At 34.1% G+C, this 26,805-nt stretch overlaps 1 protein-coding gene across 3 annotated transcripts in view; it reads left to right on the top strand.

Annotated features, from left to right (window-relative positions):
- LOC149769995 (USP6 N-terminal-like protein) overlaps positions 1–25,499 on the top strand; it is an 84,171-nt gene extending 58,672 nt beyond the window's left edge. For all 3 annotated transcript variants that reach the window (XM_089949554.1, XM_089949555.1, XM_089949556.1), the window contains exons 12-14: positions 1,833–1,898; positions 11,262–11,361; positions 13,416–25,499. In XM_089949554.1, coding sequence (XP_089805680.1) covers positions 1,833–1,898; positions 11,262–11,361; positions 13,416–14,500 — 1,251 coding nt within the window. In that variant the 3' untranslated portion in view covers positions 14,501–25,499. The remainder of the gene's footprint in view (positions 1–1,832; positions 1,899–11,261; positions 11,362–13,415) is intronic.
- The last annotated feature ends 1,306 nt before the right edge of the window (positions 25,500–26,805 follow it).

Below are 26,805 nucleotides of genomic sequence, written 5' to 3' on the forward strand. Positions count from 1 at the left end.
TCTTTTTTAAATAGCCAGTATAACCAGTGAGGAAAGCCGGGGACATTCTTTTTCTTTAAAATCCTAACCCTATGCAAAATGCGAAACTGTATAGTGCCACCTTAAAGAAAATAAAAAAAATGTTTGCAATTATTTTTTTTAATTTTCATATAATTATGTATGATGTTCTGAATAAAATGGTACATTCATATTGATGTTAAGCATGAAAAAAAGCTAATTATGATCATTTTTCTCTTGCTTACATAATTTGCCATGAGGTATGTTTGTGTGAGTAGTGACCTTAATTATGGGGAAATTAGAAGACTTAGAATATAGGAATAGAGTCAACTTAAATTTAAAACTGTTGCAATAAGTGACAGAAATATATGGAGAAAATGTTTCTTTTCATTTATTTGCAATTAAATAAAAAAATAAATGAAGAGAAAGTGAATTCGCTTCTTCCATATTAAACAATAGGCAAATATTTTACACTTTGACCTTTGACCTTTATGAAGCTGATGAGTTACCTCCCTTTTCTAATTGTAAAATTCATTGTTGATATCTCAGAAATAATTCTGGCTAGTTTCATGTTCCTGTCATTCAGCATAACATTGGTTGCTATGTTTACAAAATGTAATGTGCATTCTTAAAATAGCTCACTTTTATCTTGGGGGGGGGAGGCTGGACTTGTTAGAGACTCTGACACTCATAAATACTGTTCTGTGGGGAAGAAGGCAGGAGAATTATTCATAAGGATTGTTTTGATGCTTGCGACTTAAATGTTTCAGCCATATAAACATAATTAAATCATACAAAAATAATACCTACATCTTCTTTATGGTGGCGCTCACCAGATAGTATGTACTTTTGAGAGAGTGACGTATGTAAGGTGAAGTAGTTTGCATTTAAAACATGCACAGTGGAGAGAATGTTTGCATACCTCTATGCTACATTAATGTAATGTGGATGATATTTCTTTTGGATATTGTACTTTTGGAAATTTTACATGATTTAAGCACACTGCCAACTAAAATGACTGCTCCTTTGTGTTTAAAATCCTAACCCTATGCAAAATGTGAAACTCTATAGTGCCACCTGAATACAAATGATGCCAATCTGACATACAATAGTACTGACACAGGTGGCCATCTTGAAAATTTTGTTGTTTCTGTCCTTCATCAAAAGACTTTTTATGATATCTCATTTGTCCTACATGAAAATGGTGCCTCACAAACTTCCATTGTAGTCACTGTAATGAATATATTGAAAACCTTGTCACTAAATCTCCTGAAAATAGTGCCAATCTTACATCCAGTTTGGCTGCTTCTATGTCTGATTTGAAAATCATAGCACTCAAGAATATCAGAGATAGTTTCAACATTCTGCAGTTAAAAAGATTTGATTGGTCTTATACTGAATTCCTGGAAATCTTTTTTTGATGCATAAATCCTTTTTAGGGATGCTGGTTGTATGTATCTTACACAAGTAGTTTACACTGAATGAAACCTAGCATTTTCTCAATAATTATTTTAAGTATGCTAATCAATTGTTTCATAACTTGCACAATTCTAAAATTTACAATACTATTGTGTCATTAACTGACATGTTAAATAATGTCCTAATTTAGTGTCATTAATATTTATGCAGCAGCGTTATAATCCCTCAGCAGAATCTTGATGTAATGCCATTGACTGGTGTGAAGCATTGCATTAATATGTTAAATGTAATCTCCAGCTTAAGAGAGATAAAAAATATGCCACATGCAGGAAGCAGCTTATTGCTTTTATTACTATTTAATGCATTTCATGAATGTCATGTTTCATGAACACTTGCATATTATACTCTCTTTGTAGGAACGAGAGGGCATTGATGCTGGGCTGTACACCATTAAGTGGTTTCTGCAGTGCTTCCTAGATAGAGTGAGTTTTCATGACATCAACTGTTTTTATTGTTTATCTCTCTTACCTCTCATTTATTTTTTTGCCTAAAGTTAAGATGCAGTAGATCATGATTCCTGTACAGTTACTAAGTACTTCTGAAAGAGGTTTTAGGGGAACAGTGTGCTGTCTAAAGCAGACAGCTGATTGAAATGGTTGCTGTCATGTGCTGAAGCATTGAACTTGTTAACTTTATCAGTTATGACAGTAGGGAAAATGAGCTTGAATTAGACCAAATTATGTTGACTTTAGCAGTTATGACAATAGAGAAAATGAATTTTTTAAAGTTAACAATACTAACGGCTGAAGAATTGACAATACTGACTCCTGAAAGTGCAACATATGAATTATAAAATAATGACAAAAACAAAGAAAAAAGTTCTTAACTAGATCTTATTTCCAATTTATCTCCAAGTCCAGGAAATGAAAGTAAACAAGTGAGATTAGTAGTTTTTTCAGGATTGCACATCTGAGGTAAGGCCAAGGTGCATACTCTATGACTGTAATCCAAATAATGCCAATAAATCATACACCAAAATAAATGGAATTAAACATTATTTAAACTATACCTTAGATATATCAGGTCTGTTTTAAATTAGAGGGATAACCAGTGAAAATACCCTGAGAAATTAAACACAGTGTAAAGTTCGAAACTGTAGAGTGGAACCTTAAGACCAATATCAACATTTTTGCAATTGCTTTTCACATTTTCATATCATTATAATTGATTTTCTCTGTAAAGTGATAAATTAATATTGATGCTATGCATGAAAACAAGCTAATTATGCATGTTTTTCTCTTGTTTATGCAGTATATCTTGTGGCATTATTGTATTTGAAATTACCTTAATTATTGGAGAATTGAACGTCTTAAGACATGAAGTAAAAATCATTTAAAATTTAAAACTGTAGGATTAAATGAAGGAAAATATGGCAAAAATATTTATTTGAATAAATTTGTGCAAAAGTAAAAGAAAAATGATATAGCATTTGCATGCATCTCTGTACTGATGTTAGAAGAATTAGCAGACTTTTAACCTTTGACCTTTTCCATCCCTGTTTAAACTGTAAATTTATCATTGTCATCTCAGAAATAATTGTGGTAAGTTAAATGTTCCTGACCTTTTTCTATAACATTGGTTGCAATGTTGAGAAGTTGCAATGTGCATTTTTAAAATGTCTCACATTTCACCATTGGATGAAAGGAAGAGGGGGCTTGTTTGAGGCTTTGGTACTAATGAACAATTGTTCCGAAAGTGCCATTGATGAATTATAAAATATATAAAAACGTTTCATAAAAGTTCTTGGCTAGTTTAATTTCGAATTCATCTTTGAAGTCAAGGAAGTGAAAATAATCAGAACTAGTGATCTTTTTAAGAGATGTACACCAGAAGTAAGGCCAAGCTTTATACTCTATGACCAAAATTACACCCATCATTCATACACCAGGATAAGGGGAATTAAAAAATTTGTTGGCAGTACATAAGAAATATCAGGTCTATTTTAATGTACCAGGATGACCAGTAAGGAAAACCTAGGAAATTCCCTTTATTAAAACTCAGATCCTGTGCAAGGTACAAAACTGTTGAGTGGAATCTTAATAGTTGGGATTTACTGTGAAGTAGTTTATTTTCAAGGCAGTTTGTGTTAATAAAAAATTAACATTTTCTTTTTTACTTTAGTTTGTGGATATGCCTGTGCAGAAAATTGTATTGATGGCTGAAATATTTTAGACTGAGTATTTAAATTTGTGATTTGTTAGCAAGCATGAATGCATACAAATTAGTACCATACAGACAGAACATTAAGTTCTTTTTCAACATAAGGCATTCAGTTTTCTGTAAACCATCAAGTTCAAGATTCTCTGGGCTGATAGGTAATTGATCAAAATTTAGAAAGGTGTTTACTCAAGGCAGATTTGGTGCTAAAGGAAAATTGAAGATCCAACCAGTTATCAACCTAAGCCGGGAACAGAACCAGTTCATTGCTGTTGTGATGTTTAGAATGTGGCTTTCTGTGGAACAGGAGAAGTATTGATGATTACTTTCACAAACCCATCCACAACTCACAAGTATCTTCATTTCAGTTACCATGGGTTGCTTTATCAGTTTTATTTACCATAGGTTGCTGTATCAATTTTATGCATTCCCTCTCAGCTTCTTTCTCAGCCCATGGGCATTTGCAAAAGAGCTTTTGCTTTGTGATCCCCTTCTTCATGATGACTTCTTCCACAGCAACAGCATTGTACCTGGATGATATCCAGCAGAAACAAGGGTAAGTCCTATTCTGGTTTTGGGATCATCTCCTTACTCTCCTTTCTTAGCTGGGGTTTCTCCAGAACAAGGACAAGACAGATTTCATCCCAGCATTTCATCTGTCTTAGTATGGAAATTCTGATATCAACTTGGTACATGTTTTCCATCAAGCACATTGCTTAGATTAGTTAACTTTCAGAGTTTATCTCTCTCAGGACATCAATGTTGGCAAGAGAGTTCTTTCAGCTCCTTGGTCTTCTCATTGCTGTTACAGATTTGCACCATTTCTGCCATATTTTTATGCACACACCCTTCAGATGTACCTTGTGGTCCTGTGACATGCCTGCTACAGTCTCTTGGGTGATCAGATCTTGATGTAGGCTGAGATCTATTACTTTCTGCATAAGTGGCAGGAGTGGTTGGATAGAAGCATGAATCCCTCCAGAAACCATAATCATAGATTACAGTCGGCATAGATGCAACTTCATTCAGTTGGGGAGCTTATTAATTGCCTTGCTTCATGACTCAGTACAAAGGTGAATACAGAGGAATGGGGTCTGACTTAAATGTGCTGGAGAGGAAGGTCACTTACAGTACTTCCTGTGCCTACAAGGACCTGTTTCACAAAAGGATGATCTGAATACTGATTGACAACGTTGGTGGTAAATTATCTCAAAGATTTGGAGCAGTTACCAGAGATTGACATCATGGTGTGGGAGCATTTTTGATGGTGCTCTCGATACCACATGTACATCAATTTTCATCATATTACAGGCAGACTTGCTGTCAAGGAGAGGCTAGATGCTTCACATAGAATGGTCTCTCCATCTTTAATCCGGTTTTCACACAAAAGAGTTGCCCAGTGACAGACCTCTTTCAGTCAAGGCAGAATCACTCTTATGATCACCAGACTTGATTTATAATGGCATACCCTTGCTTCAGGCATAGGGTTTATAGCCTTTTCTGGATTCACATGGGGAAACTTTTCATTTGTAAGGTAACACAGTTGTTCTAAGTTCTACATGGCCTAACCTCACAGTATTGTGATGATGTCCAATTTCCTGCTTGTGCAGTCTGAGTGTTAGGGGAATGGTTTATCTTTCCTTGAGGACGTGGTAATATTGCCACTAGAAGGGTGATTAAGGTTGTTTGCTGTTGCCTAACTATTCTTTTAATGTTAGTGTTTTTGTAATTTATTAAGAAAGGAAATTATTTTAATTTTGTAAGTCATTTCTTCCAGAACATTTAACTAATCTCATTATGACTAAAACTCTTCCACCATTCCCTGTAAATAACATCCTCTTTGATGTTTTTCACAAGCTTAAACTGAAGGACATACTTTAGATGGTTAACCCCATAGTGGTGGTAAGGGGAGATTATTATAATAGTATTCTGGAAAGATTTATTTTCTCTTCTTACTGTAGTATTTTTAATTGTATATAGATGGTAAAAGGCAAATTTTTGTCATCTTTATTAGGTTTGATTTTGGAATTAGTAGGAATAATTTTACTGATTTTGATGTAATTTCATATTTTCCATTCCAGATCATAACTCTGCATCCATTGCAGATATTTGTATAGTTGACATATGGAGATATTCCATGAGTGAAGTGGAAACTTTGTATTCTCACGATTGTCGGATCCCTGAAGATGATGCAAAATATTTCCCCTTCAGAAGGGAAATATTTCCATATTATCTACTAAAAACAATAGATTTTTAACAAATTAATTTTATTAAGGCCAAAACCACCAGTTCCATGGGTTTTCTCCATCTGTGCCAATGTGTTTTACAGCTGTATTACTATATCAATAAGAAGTTCCTAAATTTTAAAATAATTTTAGGACTAAGTTTTTCAGATTTAGCTTGCACATGCTTTGGATTGTGTATTTGTCAAATTACTAACAGTATTTGTGTGACAATGAAGAGATTTGGTTTTGTTTACACATTTTATGTGCAGATTGATACTTTGTACTCATAGTGGATATATCTGACAGACTAAAGAGCATAACATTTTTGAACAGAAGATTTCTTAATGACTGAGTTTACTTGTAAGGATCTTCATTCTTTCTTTCTTGTTACATTAAAAGGGGAATTTTCATATGGTCATGCCAAGCTTGCAGTCTAGTGCAGTAGTAGGTACTTAATCCAATTTTCAATTGTCACTTAATTTTGATTTGAAGTCAGCAATAATCATTACTAATTTATCCATAATTTTCACTACAGTTGTGATCTGAGTTAAAATTGCTACTTAAAATATTATTATAATTAATCATGATTTATTTTCTAAAAAATGTATATTGATGGTCGTATTATACAGGTAATGCCAATGGGTGACACATAGCAACAGGTCATGTAAGTTCAGTTATTGATAATTTATAGAAAACTAGTACTAAAAAGCAAATACTTGAAGTCTGCTTTTTGCTGTCGCTCAGCATTAAGAGGTTAGTGTTAGGACTGGTCGTCCTGGTGTCAGGATAATGTGACTGGGTGGGACATCATGCTACATGTCTGCGGCATGATGCCCCAGTACTGAACATCACTATAGACTGTCACACTGCAGACATCGTAGAGATATGACTTAAAAATTGTTACAGCTACGTTAAACATCTAAATCATACACACATACACACACCACATACATTAAAAATAACATAGCATTTAAAGTGTTGGTATACAGCAATTTGATATACCAGTACTATTGGTATATCAAATTGTGATCCACCCATGGTACAATAATACACATATATAAATATTCTCGCGACTGTGTGCAGTTGATTCTAGATCATTGATCAATTTCCACATGTTAGTCATTAGTGATGTGTGAAAAGAAACAATAAAAATTATTAATTATCACTGTTTTCTAAATGAAGTTAATATGGTACACATTTTCACAGCAATTCTTTCTGCATTCTGTTCCCTTGTCCTTCTCATGCATAACAGACTAACTACACCGAAATGAGGAGTGAAAATGAATTTGGGCTGGATTAAAACCTTGAAATAGAAATTACACCAAGTAATCTACAAGATTTTGTTTCGTCGTATGATATGTGTGCACTTTCCTTGGCATTTATGTGCAGTGTTTATCAATGATACAAGTTGGAAACCATGTCAATATTATATGGTAAATTTCTTGGTTATGTGGTACACATACTGTGATGTGTTGAATGTTTTGTTGTTGTTTCTTAAACATATTATAGTGTTCTAAAAATCTGTTATTAATAATTTAATAATTAAATATGAAAATGTCCAAAGGCCACACTCTTTCTCTGGACCATCATAGCAAGATATGGGCTAAAATCAATGAAATGATTAGCGTAGAAGATATGTGTTTGTGTCATCCCACTTTGTCTCAGGACTTATAATAAAAATTAAGTCAAACCGACCAAAGGATGAGAGAGTTTTAAAGTCATCCAACCAGAGAAAGAGAGGGAGAGTTTATGGTCGGTGGTATTGTTTCTAAAGCAGAATAATGACTTAGATCAAATGTAAATATATTAAGCTATTTTAATTACCTCTTCTTGGTTCATCATTTCGCTTAGTTTCTATTCCATATTAATTTCTATGCATAGATACATGAATGGCTTAGCATTCATGTGAATGGCATAGCTAACCATGTGTTTATAGTGCTCTACTTTCATCATTAAAACCATCTTTTATGTTTGGATCATAAGTGTCTATTATATTGATTTAATGGATGTGAAGAAAAATAGAAACTTAAAAAAGGAAACAATCAACTTATCAATATGCAAAGGTGATTGTGAATAGCCACAAAAGGCATAGAACTACATTTTGTAGTGGACACACGGATGTGAAGAGTTCATTCACTTGGTCAATACACAGCTGCCTGTAGTAAATCTTAACTCTTTTCAAAGGACAAATATATGTATTTGTATGTGATACAAATAAAATATATGTATAATATGTATGCTGTATCAATGCTATACCACTCGGATAAATTTTTCATTAACAGGAAACTCAGCAAGCCTAGTTTCCTTTTAATGAAAAATGTATACATCTCGTATATCATTGATACAGCATACATACTATATATATAAATATTAGACTCATGGTCCATATGTGCCTTTCCTATACATAGTAGACTAGTAGTCCAGATGTTTCTTTGGTATACATATTAAACTCATGGTCCAGATATGCCTTTAGTGTACATATTAGACTCATGGTCTAGATGTGTTTGTAGTATACATATTAGACTAGTGGTCCACATGTGCCTTTATTATAGATATTAGATTCATGGTCCAGATGTGCCTTTATTATACATGTACATATTAGACTCATGGTCCAGATGTGCCTTTATTATACATGTACATATTAGACTCCGGGTCCAGATGTGCCTTTATTATACATATTAGACTAATGGTCCAGATGTGTTTTTAGTATACATATTAGACTCATGGTCCAGATGTGCCTTACAAATTAGACTCATGGTTCAGATGTGCCTTTAGTATACATATTAGACTAGTGGTCCAGATGTTCCTTTAGTATACATATTAGACTCATGGTCCAGATGTGCCTTTAGTATTCATATTAGAATAGTGTTCCGAATGTGTCTTTAGTATACATATTAGACTCATGGTCCAGATGTGCCTTTAGTGTACATATTAGACTAGTGGTCCAGATGTTCCTTTAGTATACATATTAGACTCATGGTCCAGATGTGCCTTTAGTATTCATATTAGAATAGTGTTCCGAATGTGTCTTTAGTGTACATATTAGACTAGTGGTCCAGATGTTCCTTTAGTATACATATTAGACTCATGGTCCAAATGTGTCTTTAGTATACATAATAGACTCACAGTCCAGATGTGCCTTTAGTATTCATATTAGAATAGTGTTCCGAATGTGTCTTTAGTATACATATTAGACTCATGGTCCAGATGTGTCTTTAGTATACATATTAGACTCATGGTCCAGATGTGCCTTTACTATACATATTAGACTAGTGGTCCAGATGTTCCTTTAGTAGACATATTAGACTAGTGGTCCAGATGTGCTTTTGTTATACATATTAGACTCATGGTCCAGATGTGTTTGTAGTATACATATTAGACTAGTGGTCCAGATGTGCCTTTATTATACATATCAGATTCATGGTCCAGATGTGCCTTTATTATACATATTAGACTCATGGTCCAGATGTGTTTGTAGTATACATAGTAGACTAGTGGTCCAGATGTTCCTTTATTATACATATTAGACTCAAGGTCCAGATGTGCCTTTATTATACATATTAGACTCATGGTCCAGATGTGTTTTTAGTATGCATATTAGACTCATGGTCCAGATGTGCCTTCATTATACATACATATTAGACTAGTGGTCCAGATGTGCCTTTAGTATACATATTAGACTCATGGTCCAGATGTGCCTTTTGTATACATATTAGACTCATGGTCCAGATGTGCCTTTCCTATACATATTAGGCTAGTGGTCCAGACATGCCTTTAGTATACATATTGGACTCATGGTCCAGATGTCCCTTTGGTATACATATTAGAATAATGGTTCAGATGTGTCTTTAGTATACATATTAAACTCATGGTCCAAATGTGTCTTTATTATACATATTAGACTCATGGTCCAGATGTGTTTTTAGTATACATATTAGACTCATGGTTCAAATGTGTCTTTATTATACATATTAGACTCACAGTCCAGATGTGCCTTTATTATACATATTAGACGCATGGTCCAGATGTGTTTTTAGTATACATATTAGACTCATGGTCCAGATGTGCCTTACAAATTAGACTCATGGTCCAGATGTGCCTTTCCTATACATATTAGACTAGTGGTCCAGATGTTCCTTTAGTATACATAGTAGACTAGTGGTCCAAATGTTCCTTTAATATATATATTAGACTCATTGTCCAGATGTGCCTTTAGTATACATATTAGACTCACGGTCCAGATGTGTTTTTAGTATACATATTAGACTCATGGTCCAGATGTGCCTTTCCTATACATATTAGATTAGTGGTCCAGATGTGCCTTTATTATACATATTAAAATAATGGTTCAGATGTGCCTTTAAAATTTGATCTAGATTACCTAAACTAACCTTGATTAAAATTACTCATAATGAATTTGATCTTTATTACATATTATGAATTTGATCCCAAATACCTATAATGCATTTCATCCAGATTACCTGTAATGATTTTGATCTGAATTACCCATAAGGAATTTGCTCATAAAATTACCTATAATGAATTTTATTCAAATTAAACAAGTGCACACACATGATTTCCAATTGCTTCCCTGTATATTTGTGTAATGGTGAACATCCTATAAATGAAATCTTCCTGCTGACATTTTGGCAGGGCAGGGGTAAAGATGTTTTCTTGCATGTCTACTGCTGGAATCCCCTTTCAATAGTATCTGTCACCCATGTTAATAAATAGTGTTCCCGTCATATTTGTGTTGGATTGTGGAGTCTTTGAGAAAGTGAAATCTGACCCCATATCACATTTGTGTTGGACTAGTGAGTCTTTGAGAAATTTGACATCAGGCCCCATATTACATTTGTGTTGGACTATGGAATCTATGAAAAAGTGACATCAGGCCCCATATCACATTTGTGTTCAACTATGGGATCTATGAGAAAGTGACTTCTGGCCCCATATCACATTTGTGTTGAACTATGGAGTCTTTGAGAAAGTGACATCAGGCCCTATATCACATTTGTGTTGGACTGTGGAATCTATGAGAAAGTGACTTCTGGCCCCATATCACATTTTTATCAAGCCCACCTTGGCAGAAACTCAACATAGGGATCCCTTTCCAACTCTTTGTCTGTCCATTATGTTCATAATCTCAGTGTTCAAGTTTTTCACTTTCATGTTTTTTTTCTAGCAAAAAGAGTGTCTAATGTATTCTGTCAATGCAGTGAGCATTGAAAATCAGAGGAGACCAGTTAAGGATAGAAATATATTAAATGTTGAAAATCTGGGGAGACTAGCAAAGAATACAGATAGAATAAGCAGTAAAAAGTAAAAATCTTGGAAGAAGTGGTGAAAATCTGCTGAGACTAGTTAAGGACTGAATTATATAGATGTTCTTCTTTTCTTCAGACTCCTTTCACTCTGACCTTGCGACTATGGGACATCTTTATGTTGGAGGGAGACAGAGTTCTCACAGCTATGGCATACACCATTATCAAGTTACACAAACGTAAGAGTTTCATATATATTTCTTGAAGTGTAGTGAACCCTGTTTAGACCAAAACCTCAATAAACCAAAATCCTCTTGAAAACATCTTTTCTCAAATATTTCCTTCATTAATTTTCATTGTAAATATTTGGCAAACTACAATCCTTCTGTTCTGAAAACTGAAACAGAGTTTTGGTCCCAGATTTTATTTTTACACTGAAATGAAACCCATAAAACCAAGAACACTTAATGTAGTCAGACAGCTGCAAGATCGCAGTTGCAGTTGCCCAACAGTCTCAATATTGGTCACATGCAATGTAAAATAAAGCCAGGCTCATGAACTGACATGGATTACAGCCAGTGTAACCATTAATCATTAATATTTACATCTGACTGAAGTGATACCTTTCAAAATGGATTGTTTACAATGAAACATTGGTTGTAAAGTTAAAGGAACTTGTGTTTATTTTCAGATTATCTATATCTGATACTGTGCACTAGGTAATCTTCAGTCAGCTGGCGTTTAATTTAAAGAAACTCAGACTCACGCTTTTGTCATTTTTGCTGCCAAAGACCAAGAAAAGAATTCTTTTGATGTTTATTTCACTGATTGCATCTCATTTTAGGTGAGATTTTAGAACTATAGTAAACCCAAACCCGTCATAACTGAAACATTTAGTTGGTCCCATGGGATTTTGGTCATGAGAGTTCACAGTACATGTATTTATTTCACTGCTTTGAGTAGTGGGCAGTATTATAAAATTTATTTTGTCTATCTATGTCTGTAGATTGAGCCTTAAATGTGCATTGCTCCAAAACACATCCGAGTCCTATGTTAGGGACCTGCCTAAGTCTTACATGGGTGTCCTATTTAATTGGGGCACTGGGTGGCCAAGTAGTCTGAGGCACTCTCCTCCAAACTCACTGACATCTCATCTCTGTTTGCATGGGTTCAGGACTTGGCTTCACCAGTGTGGATATGTGAAAAAGTTTACCAGTTGTTTCATTTTGGTGGGTTCTTCTTCCTCCACCAAAATAGACTTTCCACCATGTATAGCCTATCATATGGTGAGCATTGGTATTATAACCACAAACGTCAATCCTCTTTAATCCTACTGCTATTTACCCAGTGGGACCTGTTGACTTTTGTTTTTAGATAAATTCTACTAATACAAGACCTGCCATCATTAAAAGTTTCTCATTTGGTTTTTTTTATAGTAAAAAGCACAACAGGATTATTTTATTAACTTAAAGTAATTAAAGTAGATCAGGTAGATCATTACCATACATCCTGCTGTTTATTCTGAACACAAAACACCCTTAGCTCTGCCTGAGAGTGGACAGTAGTCCATTGGAATTTGAATAATTTGTTAATTTAATACACTTGCATATATTTCTCAGTTGCTAGGGTAGAGTTATAGAACTTGAAAAAGGGATGTATGTAGAGAAGTACATAATTTTTCCAGGAGTTGGTCACTATGACCTTTAATTCATGTGAATGACTTTGTTCATTTTTTTTTTTTTAATTATATCAGAAACTACTGTTTGTGATTCAAGTTTCTCAGTTTAATTTTCATGGAACTTATATTCTGAAGCACTGTTCATGGTAAAATAATCAAATCTGACTTGAAATGCATATCAAAAAGAAGTGCACAGTTTTTACCAAATGTAGGTCACTGTGGCTTTCATTTCAGACCTTTATAGTGACTTCTATTGCTTTGAAGTAAAAGTTAATTTCTCAGATGCTAACCATTGTAGCATTATAAAACTTTGAGAAGGGACTTGATCTGTCTTAGTGCAGCATTAGTACATCAAATTTAGTCATTGCAGAGCATATTCTGCACTTCAATTTACAATTTCAATATAATGTAGTCACTAGAGGGCTTGTCCATTGAAGGAATCTGTGTTAATCTTAAGATTTGAAGTAAAACTAAATACATTTTCCTGTCGGATGACTTTCATAAATTTGATTGAGCATTTGGAAATGTGGGTAGAAGCATTTATTACTAATAAATAAAAGAAAATTCCCAAGATGGCTAACAGAAATTCCTGATATAATTTGCTTGTTTTACCAGGTAAACTTCGGCGCCAGCATATGGACACCTTACTCCAGTTCTTTCAGACAGAGTTGGAACGTGATTTTGGTTTTGAAGATGACATTGTGATTGATCAGCTACAGCTAAGTATGGATGAGCTGCGCAAGGCAAAAATGGACTCTCCTCCTAAACCCAAAAACAATGAACTGCCAACACTGCCTTTTGGGCTGGAAATACAGCCCAGTGTTCAGGAGATTTTGGCTAGAAGAAATGATGAAACATTTGATGAACATTTCAGAAAGAACAGTCGTGGTGGAAAGGCAGCATATATACGGAGGAGAGCAGGAGCAGCCCTAAATACACCAGAAATGGGGCGAGGTAGTGACAGTCGCTCAGTTCAGTCCAGTCGAATATCAGAGTATTCTATAGATGACAAATCATCTTATGATACAGCTGCTAATTCTCGGTTGTCAATTGGTGAATACAGTTCAAAGACATCACCCAAAAGTTCTCGCACTTCATTTACAGAGGGTTCAGACATGGAAAGTATACATTTTATGAGGCAAACGCCAATTCCAGCAGATGATATTGAAATGGAATTAAAACTTGAAAGCAATGAAATGGTGCCTATGACGCGAGATGCCACAGTAGAAGATCTTGCAGCCAACCTTTTAGAACAGAAGCCGCCATCACAGGCCTCTGACTATGATAACATGAATGGGGAATATGATAATGTGAATGTGACAGAGATTCCTGTTCAGCACATACATAATGTTCCCATCAGTAAATCTGATGGGTATATTACAGACATTTGGCAGCCCCAAAACAATGAAGTATGGGTGGAACGGAGAGAAGACAAAGTTGTCCCTCGGGCAGAAAAGATATCACCAACTCATAGATACACAGATCACAGTAAAAGTTCTCCATCTGGAAATCGCCCTCGTCACTCTGGTGGAGGTAGGTGGATGGAGAATGGTGAGGTGTCAGCAGCAAAGTATGTGTCGCAAGTTCATGTGCGGAATCCATATCCAGTAGCCCAGCATAATGGCTACAAACTGGAGCAAGAATATTCTCAACAGGCCAGTAGGAGGATGGTCCTGAAAACTTCAGCACATCAGCAGTAAACCTCTCCTCACCTTTAATTGTAGAGATACCTATGTAAAAATTATATTGATACTCTGCGTAAACATCATCTCAATACATGTATAGATTGTAGACTGTATTGATCGGTCTGTAAATTAATGACTTGTTTTTAGTGGAATTTAAATGATTATAGGTCACACTTTATATGTGTAATGTTTAGAATCCTAGAATTTTTATACAGTATACAAAGTATGCAGTGCATATTTATTACACTGTCCATTTTTTGGACAACATTTTTTCTCATTTTGTCCCAGTTTGCAAATCATCAAATGAACTGACAACCAACAAACACTCGTGTTATTTATATTAGGGAACAGAGAGATAGTTTGACAATATCACAATACAGTTACCTAATTCAGTAAGCTATTATGATAAAATTATATCAGACCAGATGAGGTGCCAAGTTTTGTATGTACTGTATTTCATACAACTGTCCGATACCATGGATTCTACACTCAAGTTTTTAGTTTTTTTAAATTTTATTTACTAAATAACATACTTGATTTTAACAAATTACACATGATGAATGTAAATTTCATATATATATAATTAATTAAAACGCATTTTTCATATGCTGTATGTTCATGTATTCTCATTGCATGGCAATTGCAAACATTACTGAATGGCACCTGTAGAGTCTTTTACTACAATGGAAACAAACTCAGAAAAAATATTTCAAAGCTTTCCAATAACACCCACATCTTTTTGTGCTTCTTGATGTCGATGCCACAATATTTCCCTTCCTAATTTTCCATATTGGTATAATTGGTGCTTTTTGTCATTAAGTGAAAACTAGTCTTTTGTAATGTTCTTTATATATATGAACATGTATATTAATAACATATTTATGTCAGATTCATTACAAATGACATTACTCTTGGTTGACTTGGGTTACATAATACCTTTATCTGACACATATGAATATTTGTCAGAATAGATGCAACACATTTATAGTGAAATTTTATTAGTAATACTGCTATTTAAAATCATGAATGAAGTCATTTTAGTTTTTCTAAGAAAGATCTTTCATGTGAAATAGACCCTAACTTAAACCTAAATCAGATGTCGCTGCTGTTTCATTCTCATGATATAGGCTTATCGTAGTAATATTTCAGGATATATTTAAATTGGTGCTGATTATTATTCAGCAGTTTGCATCGACCTGTATTTGTTTTCATTTTCTACCTGTATTTATTTTCATTTTCTCATCTTTGTTTAGTATTCTAAAGTGGGAGCCAGCAACTCCTGTAACATCTTTTTAATATAATTTCACCTGTAACCTTCAGTTTAATATAATTGCACCTGTAACATCATTTTACATACACCTGTGTTAGAGACTATCTTGTAGAAAAGACCACCTGTCTCTTACAGCACAGAACTACACTACAGATACAAAAATCTGTCTTTAAGGACCAGCTGTTTTAGAGACTTTTTGGTTCACAAGTGGTTGTCCCTTAAGACAGGATACATTGGATTATGGTTATTGTAATAGATTTTGTTCATTTCTGTTGTTAATTTTTCAAACTATTCCTGAAAACATTTTCTCCTTAGAGCAGACTACATGAGATATCACATTCAAGTCATATGTAATGCTATGGCAGATCTGTGTCAATACAGTTTGTTAGGAATAATCAGTAGAACAAACAACAAAGACCCTGATCTGCTCACACATTATATGACAGCAGATCAGGGTCTATGTTGTTTGCATTTGGACGTGACTTATATAAAGCATTAGTATGGTACATGGTATTTTCATATTTCATCTTTGCACACTGATTGAGCATTAGCACATTTTTCTATTTGGTATTATATTGCATGTAAATTTTTTGTAGGAAATACTGTGGAAAAAAACAATGTTTGAAAACTATGGAAAATTAAAGACAATGTTATTGTTGCTGATAGAGCCAGTCTGTTTAAATTGATATCTACCATAGTAAAATTGATATCTACCATAGTAAAATTCCATCAGTGTCATCTAGCATAAATGTTTTTGAATTGTTCATTTTTGTTCAGATCATTAAACCGAGCTCAGTACAAAATAAAGTAAAAATCACAGTGGCATTATTTAATTTGTGCTTTCAACAATATGTTTAGAATTTCACTGTCACAACTGACTAATTGGGTACTAGGAATACTTCACACACATATAACTGTGCAGATCTTTTAATCCTCTATCTCAAATTAATAATTTACATTCAAAGACACATTTATTTGATCTATTTATGTGTTATGTTTAGCTCAGGTGGCCAAATGCGAAGTGAGCTTTTCGTGTCCATTGTCCTTTGTGCAGTGTTGTTGTCTGTCATCCATCACCATCTATCAAACTTGGCATGCAAATGTAGATGATCAAGATCTCTGTTATGTTCATTTATGAGCAACAACAATGCATATTAATTAGGTGACCTAGCATGTAATTGACTGAGCTTGTGAACACTCTAGAGGTAGTATTTCTGATCAGGTTTTGATCATATTTGGTTTTTAAGCATATATCATCAAGACCTTGGATGAGTCAAGTTATATGTGACAGCCACACATAGTGATGAGGTGATCTTGCATCAAACATTTTGTAATCCAGACATCAGATTAGTTTGATTATGAACAAGATCAGCACATATTATTGAAGGTCTCGGCTGATCAGATGGTGAGAATTGAACCTGAATCCTCTGAACATGAGTCCAGCACTTAAATTACCAGTCAGAGGTTACTCCAGATATCAGAACACAGATTATTTTACAACCAAACAACAAGTCTACTGATAGGTGAATAAAACTAGAGTTTTAATTAGTTTGAGATGCGCCCATTTGGCTACAAAATATATTAATATTTTTGGGGAATTATTACTGTCATAAACTTCAAGGGTTCACAACAAAATATGAATTTATTTGTATTATTGTGCATTTAATTTCCTACTGAGAAGCAAGCATATGAACTCTTGGTGTTCGGCCAAGTTATTTGGTTCAGATCAGGGGTTTCATCTGTTTAGCAGCACAACGCTGAAACACTTGCCTTGAAGCACCTGGTTTTTCAGGGCTGAAAAAATTTATTGGACTGTAATGAATGGAAGCTTGTTTGGTTTTTTTAACCAGTCTAATACAGAAATTATTTTTATTTTTTAATATGTTAACATATCTTTGAGAAGTAAATTAATGGTCTGATTGCTCAATGGCCTCCAAGTTATGAATTCAGGTATGGTGCCACAAGGGTGTCGGAGTAAGGACAGATCCATGCTTGATGCATGGATTGGCTACCCTTGTATTGCCATGTAAGTGACATACTTTAAAGGGTAGACTGAACTGTTTCAAAGTTATGAATCTGGTCTTAGTTCCCAGGTACATTTGTGTTGATTTTAAGAATGACTTGGCTGTTTTCTGCAGAGCAACTTATCCTATATAAATGGTTTTATAGGAAAAAAGAAAAACAGCTATGTGTTCCAAGATTTTCATTTTCTTTTACAGCTTCATTATCTTTGTGAATTTTGCTTTCACAAGCTGACAGATGTCAGCAAATCAGGTGAGTAATATTCGATCTCCTTGGGTCTCTTGATAATGGTTTAGTTTTGTGCACACCATTTTGGACATAGTTATGGCCCATGTCAGGCATGTGTTTGCATTCATGTGGAAGTGGAAACATGGAAATTCTGCTTGCAATCAGCATAACCATTCAGTATATTCTAATTGAATTTTGTTGTCTTGTGGACTTAAATGCATTTTATGGATATTGTCTCCTCTGTACAATACTTCACAAACTTCTGGCCCATGTTAATCAATTTATCTTTACATGCGATATTGCATGTAATCAACATAACACATCATACAAAGTGTAAAGAAATAGCAATCATGTATCATTGACTGTCCATTGCCCTCTGTCCCAATTATTACGCAAGCTCTTTAGGTAGTAAAGATGTGTGATTTTTATCTCTCATCCAATGTGACAAAATTGCCGTTGATCAAGATTACATTGTGCTTTTATATAGATATATATATTGATGAGCAATTTAAAGAATGTCTCATGAATGATGGTGATAATGACTGATGGTCAAATATAAATGCAGTTACATTGAATTTAGAGATCATAAGAAATAATTGAATTTAAATTAATACACGTATACATACACAAATTAATACACATATTGCTGGGGTCCTTTGCAATAAACCTATTACTTTGGTCCCTTATAATAAACCTATTACTTGAGACCTTTGCAGTACACCTATTGGATTAGCTCTAGTTTTGATGGGTATCAGTTTGCATGGTCTTTGAAGAAAATTACATTTTCCAGTACCTGAATTTGTGGATTTGCATCTGACAGGGAAAGTATATCCTATTGTCTATATAGATGGACCATCCTTTTTCATCTTAAAATTAATGGTTTGCAAGAACCACAAAATTTACAAAAATTAGTTTAAAGTGGATTCAGAGTATTCTAATCACCTCACAGAATTGTAGGATATCCAGTTTTGAGCAATGATAAGAGTTCTTCATTACCAGGAGATTTTCTTGCCGCGTTCAACTGTTGTCAAACATTGGTCATTGAGATCGTGACCATCGGTGGGTCAGGTTAAATGCTTATTTGATGGTACTTAAGTCAAACTTTGTAGAAGTTAAATTACAAAGACGTTTCCCATCCTAAAAAAAAAAATTTTTGCACTCATTGAAGTCAAAGTAATTTGGAAACTAAAAAGGAACAATTTTGACTCCACTAATGTTGCATGAACACTTAGCCAAATCAACCAAATAAAATGTCCATGTGTAGGTAAAATGTGATCAGAATTTATCATTATATGACATAAAACGTCACCTCATCTTTTCAGCCAATGAAATCAGTTTTCAATTTTTAGGAAAGCATTGTTGCACTGCAAGAAAAAGTCCATTTTTACTTGACTATTGTATGGCAAAGATTTCACAGAATGACACAGTCTGATTAATCTAGACGTCAGGTTTTCCAAAAATCTAGTTTTCAATCATAGCTTCATAGCCACTCCAAAATCATATTCAGAAATATTCTGACCAATCAAAAGGCCAGATCTGTCAATTCTGAGTTCAATTTCAAAATCTGGAATGACATTTCTTACTTGAAATGCTTAGTGATGTTTTAATAGAGAGTCCTGCATTCTTTCACAAGTAAATCTTTTATCATTGAAATACATTGTATGGCGTTGTTATTTTTTAAAGATTTACACGTTACTTTCAGTAATGAAGATTAAAAAGAAATTGTTTTTTTATTTCCACCCCTGTCCCCTACTTTTATGTAATACTGGAAGATATTGATATTTTCTATGTCCACATGTCTGTCAATAATCCATCTGTCTGTCTGTCTGTCTAAATATTTTCATTTCTGGAGCATAACTCTAAAACCATGAAAGGGATTTCAACTAAACTTAGTACATGTTCAGCAAGTTGTGAAGAGGTAATAAATAAATTAAGAGTACTGGTAGACCAAAGGTACTGTCAGTGCAAGTCTTTACATAAGGGTTGGGGTGGGGGAGATATAGGTACTGTCAGTGCAAGTCTTTACATAAGGGTTGGGGTAAGAGGTATATCATAGGTAATGTCAGTGCAAGTCTTTACATAAAAGTTGGGGTGGGGGAGATATCATAGGTACTGTCAGTGCAAGTCTTTACATAAGGGTTGGGGTAGGGGATATATCATGGGTAATGTCAGTGCAAGTCTTTACATGAGGGTTGGGGTAGGGGATATATCATGGTTACGGTCAGTATAATTCTTCACATAAGAGATGGGGTAGGGTATATATCATGGGTACTGTCAGTGCAAGTCTTTACATAAGAGTTGGGGTAGGGGATATATCATGGGTACTGTCAGTGCAAGTCTTTACATGAGGGTTGGGGTAGGGGATATATCATGGGTACGGTCAGTATAATTCTTCACATAAGAGTAAGGGTAGGGGATATATCATGGGTACTGTCAGTGCAAGTCTTTACATAAGGGTTGGGGTAGGGGATATATCATGGGTACTGTCAGTGCAAGTCTTTACATAAGAGTTGGGGTAGGGGATATATCATGGGTACTATCAGTGCAAGTCTTCACATAAGGAATAGGAGTGGTTGCGATCATTGGTACTGTTATTGGGAGAATTTACATATGTATGATTTTGGTTGGGGGAGATCATTGTTACTGTCATTGGAAATCTACATAAGGGATCAGGGTGGAGGAGATATGATGAGCACTGTCAGTGCAATTCTTTACATAAGGGATTGGGGCGGGGGAGATCATTGTTACTGTTATTGAAAGTCTACTTAAGGGATCAGGGTGGAGGAGATATCATGAGCACTGTCAGTGCAATTCTTTACATAAGGGGTTGGGGCAGGGGAGATCATTGTTACTGTCACTGGAAGTCTACATAAGGGATTGGGGTGGGGGAGATATATGCACTGTCAGTGGGAGTCTTTACATAAGTCATTGGGGTGGGGGAGATATCATAAGCACTGTCAGTGGGAGCCTTTACATAAGGGATTGGGGTGGGGGAGATATCATAAGCACTGTCAGTGGGAGCCTTTACATAAGGGATTGGGGTGGGGGAGATATCATATGCACTGTCAGTGGGAGTCTTTACATAAGGGATTGGGGTGGGGAAGATCGTTGGTACTGTCATTGGAAGTCTTTACATGAGGGAGTAGGGTTGGGGAGATATGTCATCTCAAAATGGTTTGTTTTTCTGTAGTTTTAAAGTAAACATGAAATAAATCTTGCTACTGAATTATTAATATTTTATTGATGCCTGATGTAGGCAGCTTAAACACTTGCCAGAATATATATATATATATATATATATAGTAAAATAAAGAAACTAGCATGTATATATCGTTATGTTTTGTTTTTTACTTGTATTTTCCATGTTATTTGTTTGCTTTCCTAGATATCTTCCATATTTTAATGTGTTCATATAACTCACAGTAATATGCATGTAGTCATGCATGTAGTCAGTCATGCATACATTGTGTGGAAATACTGGTAAATGTCAGTGTTTTATCATATGAGCTTGATATATTTTATTCATTTTTGGGGTTAAAACATGGCATCAAGATAATTTTATTACAGTAAAACTAGGATTATCTGAAAGTCAATGATTCAGATTTTTAGTTCATAACTGCCACACTTTGACCTCCAGACATACTTGAAGTCAGTTTCCGCAGGGCTGAGTACAAACATATTCCAGTTTTTGTGAAAACATACTTTGTCAAATTTGATACAGTAACTTCAGACCATAACAATACACAAGTCCAGTTATCTCCAACAAGTAAATAAATTTAATTTTCAGATAGAAGGTTCAATTGTAGAAGATGCAAATGCAACATAAATTCCTATGCATATCAGCCCAATCTTTCCACATAACTGGACCTTTGTCTGCAAGGTATTATGGATATTACTTCATGAGTTCATTAGAGTATAAAATGGTACAATATTTACCCACAATGTCTTGCAGAAAATTACCCACAGTGACTAGCAAAAATGGTGGAGATTGTATTGGAATTACATGTTTGCCATCATCTGTCATAGCTGTACTTCTCATCAAAATTGATATTTACTTTGTACAAATAAATGGGCTTTCATGTTATTAAGATTTTTAATTATAATTTTTATTTAGTGAAATATGTTTGAACCAGGAAGTATGTACCTACTCAACCCTATTAAATTACATTTTAAATATGTAGATATGAATATTTGACTTCCGATTTTCATCAAGAGCTCAGATATGTCTTTTATTCTTCATAACTAAGAAACTTAAAATGAACAAAAATAAAAGTTTTTTTAAATTCAGTTTGTACAAGGAAATAGAAAGTAACCAATCACTAACTTCTATAATTTTTTGGGAAACTAACTTTTGTGGGTATTAGGATCAGTTAAGATTAGTTATTAAAGTTTATGTATATATCAGTAGTGGAGCATCTTAAAAGAAGAAATCATCAGTCATGAACTATGTAAAGAAGGGATGCTGTAGCATGTATTAGTCATAAATAATTATGTAATGAGATAATGTAGCTTGTAGTAGTCTTGAATTACATAACAAGATACTGTAATGTGTGAATCTGACTTTTGAGCATAGATAATATTTCAGGGCAAAAAGAGAGATACTCACTACATATCTTGTGAATACAACAGTTTTTGAGTTTTATTCCCATACCACATTCTGAAGAGAAGGACCTCTTTCACTGAATCATAAATTTCATTTCCACTGAATAACTTTTTTTGAAGGACTTAACCATAGTAGGAAAAGACAAAAGTTCTAATCAGGTTGCAAAATTCAACTCGGGAGAGACGGAGGGGGTAAAATTTTTACTGAGATATAGTCCCTATCCAATGACCATTGGAAACCAAACTTTCCTGGAGAACAGCTGAAATATTGGCACAAGGTGGCTGGTCTTGGAGGGCTCTTTTCCATTCCCTAAGTGCCTACAAGAAGCATTAAGTGTTTCATTTAGTTGACTCCTGTTTGACAGAAAAGTTTGCCCTGTATCTGAAACCAGGTAGTTTCATGACTACTGTATTGGCAGGAGTTGTTGTGTCATCTTGACACATCATAAGTACTTGTCTTTTTGGAAAATCTGCTTTGTACAAAAATGATATTAACAGCAGCATGACAGAAAGACAGATGATCTTCAGTTTTAAAATATATCTCATTAATTTTAAGATTATTGTTGACAAATGTAGCAAAAACATTGATGTCCTAGCTGTACATCAATTTTAAGATTATTGTTGACAAATATAGCAAAAACATTGATGTCCTAGCTGTACATCAATTTGAGATGGAGCTGGATAAATCACTCTCAATACTATATTTTCTCTGTTTATCCATGTAATATTTTCTGTGAATTTTTGTGACTCTAACTTGGTCTCTTTGCATGTTGTTTATCTACAATTAAGCCAATGCAACCATTTTTTTTTGGTGCTTCCTGTCAGGATAATCATTAAATTCAGAACATATAACATGTTAGAACCACAGGTTGCCCCGATTTTTGAAGTATTTTTTAAAGTAACTTTTAGGTGCTGTTCTGGCAGAAGTCGGTAAAATTTTGGAACTTTTAATTTTGTTTTGTCTTGTATATTTTCATTTGGAGAATATTAAATGTCAGAACTACAAGTTGTCTAACTTTTGAGGTAGTTCTCATTAGCAATTCAAATACAGTTCTGGCAAATGTCATTGAAATTTTTTAACTTGTACCTGGTTTTATTGAGTATATCAAGAAATTTTCATTTGTTTCAAGATTTTGCTCAAGCAAGCCCACTAAAAGTTTTAGTTTAGTGCCAAAAGGAATGCTTACTTTAAAATTGTGCCAAAAGGAATGCTTACTTGTAAAAATTTGAGAAATGATTCTGAATGTTGTCTCTCAATTCAGATTTCATTCATTTACATAATTTGGCTTGTCTTTAACATAGTAAAAATATATAGATTTGCAGAGTTTTATAAAACCATATTTTTTTTCACATTCACAAATCGCAATAAATGCGACAGAGTTAGTGTAATTTAACCTCTCATATTTTGTTGTATTGGTTCAATTACAGAGTGAAAAAACAGGAAACCTGGCTTTGGAGAAGAAAAAATCTTGTAATTTTGTGTTAAAGGGTCAGCTTTTCCTGTAATTTTTTCAATAAAGCTTTGAGATTACAAAATAGAAGTACTTTAAATTATGTCTTAATAAGAGTATTAGTCATGAACTTTAAAGTAGTAAAATGTTTGAAATTTATTAGATGAATTTCAAGGGCCAATTTAATATTTATTTTGTTTCATTTAATTTTAAAATCTTGTTACATAGATTGTACCAGATCACCTTACTCAGATTACAAATGTGCTTGTACATGTTTGAGTTCTACGATCAAATACATTTATATCCACCTTAATTAATGTATGTAATCCTAAACCAAAAAAAATCATATCCAGGCAGTTTGTATTGAATATATTTTCCTAAGTAAAACTGTATAATTATCAGTGCTTGCATGAGATGGTAAATGATTGCTTTTGTTGTTGCTAAAAATGGTTTGAAATCCACCTGTAGACATTTGTTTTTGGCAATTATAGCATCATGCTGATGTACTACATATGCCTAATTATAACACTCCATAATTGCTATAGACTGGCCCACAATTAACATAATGCCTAATTATAACACTCCATAATTGCTATCGACATGGCTCACAATTAACATAAAGCCTAATTATGACACTCCATAATTACGATATGCCTTACTGACCCATAACAATTCCTGATTGTAACACTCCATAATTGCCATAGACCTGGCTCACAAATAACATAATGCCTAATTATAACACTCCATAATAACCATAGACCTGGCTTGCCATAACACAATACCTAATTATAACACTTCATAAGTACTATATGCCTGGCTGGCCCATAACATAATGCCTGATTTTAACACTCCATAATTACCATAGGCCTGGGTCTTTCATAATATAAAAACATAAAGCCTATTTATAACACTCCATAATTACCATAGAGCTGGCTCTCCCATAACATATGCCTAATTATAAAGCTCCATAATTATCAATAGGCCATTGGTAATTATGGAGTTTTATAATTAGGTATATGTTATGGGAGAGCCAGTTCTATGGTAATTATGGAGTGTTATAATAACATTATGAATGGACAGATAAGGTCTTGCTTTCAGAAAGATGTTTGAAATAGGAGCGCTTATTTATAAACTAAGATAGATTAAACTTTCGCTTTCAATAGAGAACATTACCAAGATTAGAAAAGGCAACCTCAGTGCATTTTATTTCATCTGGTTTGGAGAGGGGGAAAGTGAGTGTGTTTAAAATAAAACATAGCCAATGCAATAATTTTCCCACCAAAATAGTGAAAATAAATTCTATGACCTATTTTTGCCAGTATAAAGCCGAAAATGTCTCTTATTTTAATCCCACATGAATATTCATGTAGGCAGTTGGACATTATTTATTAAATTTGTTTTGCATTGAAATACTGGTTGCAATAAAAGTCATTATTATTAATGTTATTGTTATTATTGTTACTAATATTTCCATCTTTCATGAAAACAACTAATGATGAGCGGACATGACCAGTTACCACCACTTGCAAAATGAGTTTTAATGCATCACATACTTGATAAAGTTGCATGTCAAAATGTGCTTTACAGAATCACATACTTGCATTTGATAAAGTTGCATGTCTTTCAGTAGTGTAGGCAGAATGTTCTTACACCTAACAGATTGGATATAGTCGCATGTTTCTGGTAGTATAAGATAAGATAAGAATTCTTTATTTCAGACTACATAGTCCATACATCTAAATTAAAATATAAAGTAAAAACATTGTAGACATAAAAGAACATATATATCATACGTACAAATACAGATAAATCTACACAATTAACTGTGCCCTGCATTGTAACGAATGAAATTAAGTGGCACATTTAAAGAGTAATTTGTTTCATCTGCTAATATGAGAATTTATATGAATGTCATTGTTCCAAAGAGATTTCAGTATACAGTTCTTACTACTGGATATTCTTGTCATCATTGAGAATACATACTTTCTCATTACAACATCAAAACTGAATACATTATAATTTATAAACATGTTGGAGGCACTGTTCCACCTAGGAAGATCTAATAGAAAACGAAGACTATTATTATAACCAGTAACTAGTGTTCTTTTCATACAGTCATTAAAGTTTGTCCACAGAGGAGCACAATACATAGTGCTGCAATAAGATGTGAATATTCAATGAACAATTCTAAAATTTACGTAGAAGCATGTTTGTTTGAGTACACAAAAATTGGTAATGTCTCATCATATGTTCGTTATCTGACCTATTGGATTTCAAAGTATAGTACAAATAACTATTGACATACGTAAGAGCAGTATAGGCATAGATTGCTCATATACAAAACATGCCAATCTGTGAAAAGGTTAACATCACTGGTAACATGGAACTTGTTGGCTCTGATGTATTTCCATGAGAAACAATGCCAGATCATCCTCCATTTATGAGCTGACTGTTATCGATGCCAGGACATCTACAATCTATGAGCTGACTGCTATCGATGCCAGGACATCTCCCATTTATGAGCTGACTGTTATTGATGCCAGGAAATCTCCCATTTATGAGCTGACTGCTATCTATGCCAGATCATCTTCCATGTTTGAGCTGACTGTTATCGATGCCAGGACATGTCCCATTTATGAGCTGACTGTTATCGATGCCAGGACATTTCATATTTATGAGCTGACTGGTATCGATGCCAGGACATCTCTCATTTATGAGCTGACTGGTATTGATGCCAGGACATCTCC

This window comes from Sinohyriopsis cumingii, unplaced genomic scaffold (assembly GCF_028554795.1).
Source record: "Sinohyriopsis cumingii isolate HCF-2022 unplaced genomic scaffold, ASM2855479v2 utg002887l, whole genome shotgun sequence".
NCBI classification, from domain to species: Eukaryota; Metazoa; Mollusca; class Bivalvia; order Unionida; family Unionidae; genus Sinohyriopsis; species Sinohyriopsis cumingii.